The following is a 10,075-nucleotide window of genomic DNA, read 5'->3' as shown; positions in this document are numbered from 1 at the left end:
TTTGCCCGGTCTGGAGGTGGCCTTTCACTGAGGTACCTTCCTCCCGCTGTGCCAGCTGTGACTGAGTTTTGAGGTGGACACATTTTGTGGTGATCTGATTTTTGGGTACCTCCACCTTTCCCTCAACTATATAAATTGCCAAGTTTGGACTGAATTTTATATCTTTTGTAGCCCTTAAGTCCATTATCAACAAGTGGGGACCCTAGGTTTGAGCGCCGCACCGACTGTAACCATTTGATCATGTTTTGGTTGTCCTAATTTTTGTTTAAGAGTGGAGAAACAACTTCGTTCAGAGTTGTGGTTCTACCCTAATGCAAAAGAAGTGGCTAACCAGTGGAAATATATAGGACGTTCGAACAGAGTGACATGCAACCCGGGAACCAGTCTCAATGGTCCGCATCTATTCTAGAAGATAGTGGATCAATCTCAATATTTAACCTCTTGTTGATTGGGATTATTCTGCTTTCTGATTTTAACCTTTAGGATTATATTCCCATGGTCGTTAATTCTACATTCAGCATCATCAAACCTGCTGCAAATAGCTATGGCATATGATAGAAAGATGAGTTAGTATTTAGAATTTTAGTTAGCAATTAAAACCACACCAAACAACTTTCCATTCAATTTAAAGAAAACCCATTATGGCTTATAATCTCCACAAACTCAACCGCTCTTAATAAATAACGGAGTAGCAAAACTTAGGCTCCGCCCCAGAAGGTCTGGCTTTAAACTCTAACAAACGCCATTAGTCTTCTTCTTCTCCCTGACGAACTTCTTCCAAGCTTCGGTGATCTCCCTCTGTGTCTCAATTTCACTCTTCTTGTTGCTCTGTTGGACCTTGGCTGTAATCTTAGCGGGGAGAGTATCGAGCTCATATAGGACTTTTTGGATATCTGTGACCAGACGCTCAGCAAGTGTGCGCGAGAAATCTTCTCTTATGACGACACGAAGAACAGTCACATGTTGTGCATCCGGCGGCATGGTATAAGCTGGCACGATCCATCCATAGCGTCGCAGCATGTCTGACACCTCGAACTCATTGTGACAGCTGTTGTCTTTCAAAGAGAAGGCTACTAATGGCACTCCATTCTCTTTAGACACAATGTTGAAGTGCCCTGTCTTCTCCAATCCTTCTTTGAGCACCCTTGCATTTTCTTGACAGTTTTCCATAATGTTCCTATATCCCTGCATGGACCAAGTAGAACATACGTGTGATTCTCCTACCTTATACTTTCCCTCAAAATTTGACAACCAAAGTAGATAACATAAATAAAAAGGATAATGAATCATATGTAGTAGGTATGTGATGAGGATGTTATGTTATTTCCATCAAACTTGCCTCATAGCCCAAGCGAATGAGTTGATAATACTGAGCAATAACTTGACTAGAACCTGCATTGGGAGGACAATTAATACTCAGCATGCATTATATTGTGATCATCAAAAAAGATCTCAAGGATGTAGCAGTAGTTTGGAAGGGGACCTTTGGAGAAGTTGAGGGTGAAGGTAGGTTGGTCGGCTCCAAGATAGTTGATATGAAAGATGAGCTCATCGGGCAAGTCCTCTTTACTCCTCCAAATCACCCAACCTATGCCAGCATACACAAGCCCGTACTTGTGGCCGCTAACGTTAATGCTTTTCACAAGTGGCAAGCGGAAGTCCCACTCCAGCTCTGGGTGAAGAAAGGGTGCAATAAAGCCACCACTTGCTGCATCTACATGGATTGGAGTATCCCATCTACCAAAACAAAAAGTTAATGAGGGAGGGAGATAGCAGCTAGAAAAAGAGAATGAATGAATGAATGAATGTAGGTAGGTAGATAGGTACCCTGTTTCTTTGTTTTTCTTTGTCAAAAGATCATTCAAGTGTTTAACATCTTCGAATTCTCCATTGAGGGTAGAACCAAGGATAGCAGCAACACAGATGGTGTTCTCGTCCACCATCTCCACTGCTTTGACAGGGTCCATCACATAGTAGCCATCCGTCAGCTTCACTTCCTTCAATTCCACCTCAAAGTACCTTGCAAATTTCTCCCAGCACACCTGAACATTAGCTCCAGTCACAATGTTAGGCTTGTCATGGGGTTTGCCCTCAGCTTTCCTCTTGTTTTGCCACTTCCTCTTGAATGCCAAACCAGCAAGCATTATTGCCTCTGAAGATCCCACTGTTCCCACACCAACTGCTGCCTCCGACTCTCCAAGTGGTGCATTAAATAGATGTGCTATCATGTTTACGCAGCGATTCTGTATCCATACATATGAATATACAACCACCATACCTCATTAATTCTTGTTAATTCATGAAAATTATAACTTAATCATTTATGCTTCTTACATATAACAAAACTAAAACAAACTAAATATTGTAAATTCCAATAAAAAAATTTTTTAATTATAACTCTAAACTAATATTTTCATAATCGGACCGGTCATTGAACTGAAAAAGTTATCAGTTCACAATTCACTAGTTTGATCGGCAGTCGAACCATGACATCATAAATATATGATTTATAAAATATTAAAATTTAAAATAATAATAATAATAAAATAATAATTTATATATTATTTAAAAATTAAAATTTTATTTAAAAATCATTAAATTATTCTCATAATAGTCATGATTCTTCTTTAATCATGGAAGAAAAACTCACATGCCTATTTAAAATGAAAAAAAAGGGTAAAAATGTGAGTTTTAAATTTTTTTTAATTATTTATTTGTTAAAAAAACAATATTTAGATATTCTTAAATTTATTCTAATAAACTACAATTTTATTTTTATTTAGTTTTTAATCAATGCTCATTGCCAAACGGGTCCTAGGGTAAAAAAGGAAAGGGAAAAGCCTCTCCACTCTCCACTGCTCTCTCGTCTTCTTCCTCCTCCCCATTTCTTCTTCCTTTTTCTTCTATGGCTTCTCATTTCTCTCCCAAACCCAGTTCTCTCTCAGTGCCACCACACTCCCGGTATCTTCTCTTTCGGCAATCCAACTCTGACACTGGCGGACTCGTCGGCGGGCTTGGCTTCCCAGTCAACTTCTCCAATGGACGTACCTTCTTCTGCAAATCAACTGGTCATCTCTCCGACAGACGCCTTTTCATCGATCTTCTCTGTAAGTCACAGCACCCGACCACTACTCTAGATTCTCATTTCTTCTTCCAGTGCAAGGGGTGGGAAGGGTGGCTTTCTAGGAAGAGCGGGGTCCTACCAGCGAAGACGGCGAGGAGGGGGGGCTTTTCCAGTGCATATGGGGTCCTACTGGCGAGGACGATGATAGTGGGAAAAAAAAAAAAAAAAGGTTGAACCGGACGGTTCGCGGGGAACCGTCCTGTTTATCCGGTTCCCCGGTCGGACCACCGGTTTAACCGACCTAATTTCGGTTTGAACACTTTCCGGCCTAAATGATCGAACTGGACCGTAACTGTGACCGGTATCAGACCCCGACCAGTCTGATCTGGTTTTTAAAACCATGCTCCAAACATAATTTATACTTGTCTAAGTATTCTCTTGAATCAACCATTTTAATCTATTTAAAAAATAAATATTAGGATTTGACTAGTACACAATATAAAAATAAAAAAATAATTTAGAAATTTTCTAATATTTTCTTAAAAGCTAAGCATAATAAAAATTATAATTATTATCTAATTATCATAATTTAAACTAATTAAATATTTAGTGGTGTTTGTTTTTTAACTAAATAGAAAAAACTTAAATTTTTAACTTTTTCTATTCTTCAACATAATTAAAATAAATTAGTTATCAATATGTTTTGTTTAGTCATAGTTAAACTTTTAACTGAATAAAAAAAAACTAAATATTTTAGATTTTTCTATTCAATCAAAAAACAAACACTACCTTAATCATTACAAAAATTTTATTATAATAATAAATTATGATATTATGGCATATTTTAAAAAAATAATAATAATTTTCAAATTAAAATAGAAAGACGTATATAATAATTAAATTTTAAATGTTTTTAATAGTATTAGGACGACCTAAATAAATTAATTAACTCTTAAACCTTGTTTAATTTAGAAGTAACATGTTTTTAAGTTTTCATATTAAATTACTTTTTAAATTATAAGCTTTTTAACTTAGAAAATGCCTTTTGATTTCTCATAAATCTATTCAAACAAGACTTTAACAATAATATTCAAATATTAATAAATAAATAAATAACATAAATATTTAACCATATTCAATCCTTTTTAGATTTAAATAAATAAATAAATAAACATCACCCTAATATTTATATTCAAATATAATCATACTTGAAACTGATAATAGAGTCTTATAAATGATTGAATAAGACAAATTAGACCATATACATACATGTCATTTAATCATCTCTAGAAGGATGGCTTTCAATCAAGGTGGAGGATCGACGCAAATATCTTCATATTCAAGTGTGTAGCATTGGTTAGTCAGGATAGGGAGGCAGTCGTAATCAATATGGATTGAGACTGTCGGAGCTACTTCTATCATCCAAAAATAAAATGACAAAAAAAATAAAAATAAAATAAAAAATTGTCATAGAAAAGGTCAACAATAGAATCACCGTCTAGCCACTTTTTCTATCTTTTTTTTTTTTTTTTTTTTTTCCTTGTGGGGAAGATCATTCAATTGAATTTTGAAAATTTAGGGCCACTATTAATTGAGAGTTTATGTCCATTAACTTTCAAATCAATGCAATTGTTTCTTAATGTAGAAATTTCAAATCACAAACAAGCTACAACTACGTGTCCCAAGATCCAAAACAAAGTTCCATCGTTTCTTTACTTTTTTTTTGTCCTGGGTATCCATCACTTTCGCACTGGCCCACCGTTTTCCCGAGAAAATTTCCCGAGAAAATAAAGCGGAGCCATCACGTCTTCTTTCCTCTTTATTCCCACCTACATTTCCACAGGTTGAATAAATAATAAGTAATGAGCGCCCCACGCGGGCCGGCGCCAGATAAGTCGTTAAAGGCAACTACCAGTCCTACTCTTGTTGGCCACAAATTGTCTGCACGCACGTCCTCACCATATCTTCATACGCGCTTTCCAAAGTACTTAATTAAAATTATTAAGACTATTAATTACTTACCCAAACTTATTAAATTACTAATCCACTCTTATATAAATAAGATTAAAAGGCTTAATTTAATTAATGAGGGAATGTGTTACACCTCCTATTATTGTGCTTTACACTTCAAGGTTTGAATTATGAACCTAAGTAGGACCCACAATTAACTACCTTCAAAGTCAACATTTTTGAAATCATCTGTACCACAATAAAAGAGCCTCTGTCGGCAGGGCACTTGCTGAGCCAATCACGGTTGTACCAATCAAATTGAAAATAAACCTACGAAAACTAAGCTCATGCTTGGTCCCGAAAAATAGTAAGAAAAGAAAAAAAAAATATAAAAAAAATGATTTTTTTATATTTGATTATCCTATAAAAAATATAAAAGAAAATCAAATATAATTAAAACTAATTAAAACTTATATATTTTAAAATTATTTAATCTTTATATTAATGAATTAAAATAATAAAATGAGTTTGAAGTAAAAAATAAAAATAACTTATCAACTTTTAATCCATTTTTTATTTTTCTTCACTTTTTCTTTTCTTATATTTTTTCTTTGTATTTTCTTTCTTTTGCATTTTTTCTTGAATTTTTGGAAAATCAAACATAGCCTAAAGAAATAATAAAATAAAAACGGAAAGAGTCCAAACAATGTCATCAACCTAAGGGCATGGGTTGTGTACAATTATTGATTTAACATGTTGTAATAATGGAGGAGTTAGAGAGAGTAATCATGAGAAGAGCATATAATGCGTTGGGTGGGGGTGGGGGGAGGGGGCCACATTTCTTCCTGCCTTGGTCTATTGCTCCTCACTCCTCACTTTGTTCCATCCCCCTTGTCACAATCCCATTCAATATCTACTTTCGGTTTTTTTTTTTAATTACTTTCTAATTTGATTCCTCTCTTATATTACAAATATAGCAAGTAGGGACACCATGAATGGTTTTTAATTTTCTTAGCTCTTCGTTTCTTTTTTGGCCAAAAGAAAAAGTTGTTTGGAACACTTTCAATAAATATCCTCTAAAAATGGTATTTATTTTCGATTTTTTTTTTTAAAAAAAATTAATAGTTCAACACAATTTTAATTATTTGTACCCTAAAAAATAAAACTAAATATTTAAAAATTATTTTTATTTCCTTGAATTTTTTTTTTGTTTTATATAATAAAATTTATATTTTGTCATCTACCATGTGTTGTGGCACTGCCACCGGGTTTTCCGCTTATCTTTGTTCTCAGTTGGCCCCGTATCCAATGCAGTCCACATGCATGAGAGAGCTAAATTTTGCCAAATGTATATATAAAGTTTCCATTAAATAATCAGCATGAAAATGATTTTTAATTAAATTAAATACCGAATTAAGCGATAATCCAATCAAATTTTAGGACTTATATTTTTAAATTAAAAAAATTAGGAGCACTCTAAGGTTGTTTGACTTTAGATCCGCTACTTTACAGTGGAAAAGTTCAAACTTGTGTATATAATAATGAATTATAAATTAAATAAAAAATACTGTCCCCTTTGGTTCTCATTAACTAAATCTTGAGGTATTTTAATTAATAAAATAAAAAATCCCTGACAAGAATCAAATCATCTGAGATTGGATAGAAGAAGAAAAGGACAAGGAAGAAATAGAACAGGAATAGGAAATGGGGTAAGAGGGAGGAACCTGTAGCTCAGTGGTGACAGGGTACTCGTCCATATCAACGTAGTTCTTGTTAATGGAGGCCATGATTAGCTTATCGCACTCTGGTTCCATCCATGTTGTCACAAATGAAGCCAGGTTCAGCCTCGGGTTCCCATCCAGCATCAGCTCGTCGTTTATTATCTGGTACGCTGCCTCCTTCGGTATCGAATTCGCCGGAATCTTGAACCTGCACCACCACCCTATATATGTTCATAATTCCGAACATATAGGTATATTTCCACCTGGATCCAAACATATATATAGAAAGAGAGAGAGAGAGAAAGAGAGACCTTGGGAGCGAAACTCTAACATATCGAGAAGCGAAGGTGGAGTGGATGGAGGCATTGGACTCCGATGTCGTCTCCGACAGAGCCATGGCTGTGGCTGGGATAATAGATCGACGATGAGAAAAAACAGAAAGAGATGGCTTTCGGGGTCTTGGAGATGAAGCCCAGCACCTACCTGTCTTATATAAATTCTAGGTGGAGTAGGCAACGCGGCATCAATAATTCCCACTCCTCTATTTCAGGCATTAGATTTATTTTTTTCTTATACCTGCTTTGGAATATGCTCATTGGGGTATTTACTTTGGACACATTTCTCTTTTAAATAAGAAAGAGTTTAATATAAAAATTTACAAAGAAATTTTGCTTACCACATAAGCTTTGTTTTAAAGTCAATGAAAAATTATTTCATATTTAATAACACTTTTATAATATTAATTTTATTTTCTAAAAATTATGACAACTTTATTTTTCAATTAAAGCCAAAAAGGGAACCACCCCAAACAATCCCTTACAAGAAATGATTTTAAGAAGAATTAAAATGAAGAGAATCGAATGCGATTGCTTATTAGGTAATTATTTCAAAAATCATTTCTTTCTTTAGAGCTCACTATGAGTGATTTTGAGAAGGGGTAAAAAACAATTCCATAAAAGTATTTTCTAAAAATAATTTTTTTGATAAATTTTTAAATATTATTTTAAAATATCTAAAGAATCAGTTAATTATGAGACAAGCAATTCTTTCAAAAATTATGTTTTTCAATTACATAATATATTATTAAAAATATTAGTAAATTACCTTTTATTTATGTACAAAAATTAAGTGATTTTTTTAAAATAATTTCTAACATAAGCATTACTAACAAATAGGTTCAAATGGTGTTTGTTTTTAACTTAGTTTTAAATAAAATTTAAAATTAAATAGTATTTAATAATATTAAGTATGAAGTTATTTATTTTTATAATATTTTATACATATTAAGTATTAAAAAGTAAATAAAAATCTACATGTTATTTTTTCTATTTAAAAAAAATCATATATTTTGGTTTTTTTATTCAACACAAAAAATTATAATAAATCATGAGAAACTAAAAAAATAAACAATCTAAAATTTAAAAGCAAATTATTTTCCATAAAAAACTAAAAAAAACAAACACCATCTCGATTTTTATCTAAATACAAAGTAATTTTCTTTAAAAGCATTTCTAATTAATGCACTAATAATAAAAATATTTTGGATAAAAGCTCTTTAATCAAAATCACTCCCCAACCTATCATCCAACAAAATTTATTATCTAGGTGTGATTTTAATATGTTTCAATAAAGTTTCTATTTTTAAAAATTCTAATAAATATAGTAATTATATTTTTTTTTTCTTACTTCATATGTTGACGTAAGCGTTTAACCTAATTTTGAAGTCATTATTATCTAATTACTTCTTCAAATAAACAACGTGTATAAACTTGAAATATTTTTTGATAATAAATATTTCTAACCTTCTAACACTTGAAAATTATTATCATTTAAATGATATAAATGTTAGAAATATTTCCTCAAATCAATATTAAATACACTCTAAATCTGGTAATGAATGCATGATTTAAAGTGATATTTTTTTTAACTTTGATAAAATATGAAAATAAAATATAATTAAAATTAGTTAAAATTTTATATATTTTTAAACTATTTAATCTTTATATAAAAAATAATAATAATTGAAATAAGTTTAAAATAATACATAAAATAATTTATTAATTTTAAATCTATTTTTTCTTTTTTTTCTTGTATTTTTCTTCGTATTTTTCGAGAATCAAACATAAGATAAATATTTAGAGATAGATAACTTTACAATAAAGCTATTAGAATGGTAACTATAAAAATGATATTTTTAGTGAAATTATTTTCTTTTATGGTGGGATACCGGGTTTGTTGGCCATTAAACTTTATTGATTAGAGATTCATGGGAGTCAATCCCTTGGTACGATGAATCAAATTCAAGATGATCATACTTATTGTTGTAAATAAAAGTAAAATATTACAGCAGGATTTATTAGTCTGTAAAAATATTCCCCCCACCCAAAAAAAAAAAAATATATCTTTCCCACATTTAGAAAAAGAAAAGTCCACTGCTGTGAAAATTTTAGCATTTTATATTTCATGGCAGGCTCCCCCAACCAAAAATATTGTCTGAATGTCAAGGGTGTGCCTTCTTATGATGTGACTTATCAAAATAAATCTCACAGCCCACCTGCTACTTTGTTTTTTATTTTTCACCTACATCATCTTCTCCCTATCTCCTTACACATAATTTGTTTTTTCTTTCCCTTGAAAGGATAGGTTGAGCTTTCATAGAATCTCTTTAATTTTAAATTTAAATTATTTCCACTCTTTCATCTCCTTATATTTATTGATTTTAATCATTTTTTAAAATATTGAACACGAAATGATAATATATAATAAATAACTAAAAATAAATTAAATAAAAACATAAATATGTAATGGACAAAAAATAGAAATATTATCTCACAAATAGTATATTTGATAATTTTAAATAATAATAATTTTGATAATTTTGGATATAGATTTAAAAATTATGCTTTATTTTTTAAAGGTTTCATATACAAGTGTAGACATAAAAAAAATAAAAATTAGTGGATTAAATTACCACTAATTTAGTTTTCAAAATTAATAAAATAATAATAATAATAATAATAATAATAATTGAGAAATCAGGAAAATCCAGAAATCAAGAAAATCCAGAAAGGAAAATCTTAAGGAAAAAATCCAAATGCTACTTCATATGAAAAAAGAAGCTTCACAATAAAATAAAAAGTTTCATCAAAAAAGTTTTACAACAAAAGAAAAAGTTTCATCAAATCTCCATACAAGTTCAGTAAACGGCAAAAGAATTGTTACATGCATTCTTCATCATTCAATAAGTTCATTCGGGAATAAGTCACTTATGATCCTTGATTGATCTTTAAAATCAAGAAAACATCATCGTCGTTCTTCAAGTTGTGGTCAAAGCAAAAAA

The 10,075-nt window shown here is 31.3% G+C and overlaps 1 protein-coding gene across 1 annotated transcript; it reads right to left on the bottom strand.

The window, feature by feature from the left end:
- Positions 1-586: 586 nt before the first annotated feature.
- On the bottom strand, positions 587-7,218 carry LOC117912794 (glutamate decarboxylase). The gene is made up of 6 exons (XM_034827506.1): positions 7,047-7,218; positions 6,739-6,943; positions 1,828-2,243; positions 1,484-1,737; positions 1,340-1,392; positions 587-1,185 (listed from the first exon to the last, which is right to left on the bottom strand). The coding sequence occupies exons 1-6, from the start codon at positions 7,130-7,132 to the stop codon at positions 733-735; spliced, it is 1,467 nt and encodes a 488-aa protein (XP_034683397.1). The 5' UTR covers positions 7,133-7,218; the 3' UTR covers positions 587-732.
- Between the last annotated feature and the right edge of the window lie 2,857 nt (positions 7,219-10,075).

Source organism: Vitis riparia, chromosome 4, assembly GCF_004353265.1.
Source record: "Vitis riparia cultivar Riparia Gloire de Montpellier isolate 1030 chromosome 4, EGFV_Vit.rip_1.0, whole genome shotgun sequence".
NCBI lineage: Eukaryota > Viridiplantae > Streptophyta > Magnoliopsida > Vitales > Vitaceae > Vitis > Vitis riparia.
This window is presented reverse-complemented; position numbering and strand designations above follow the sequence as displayed.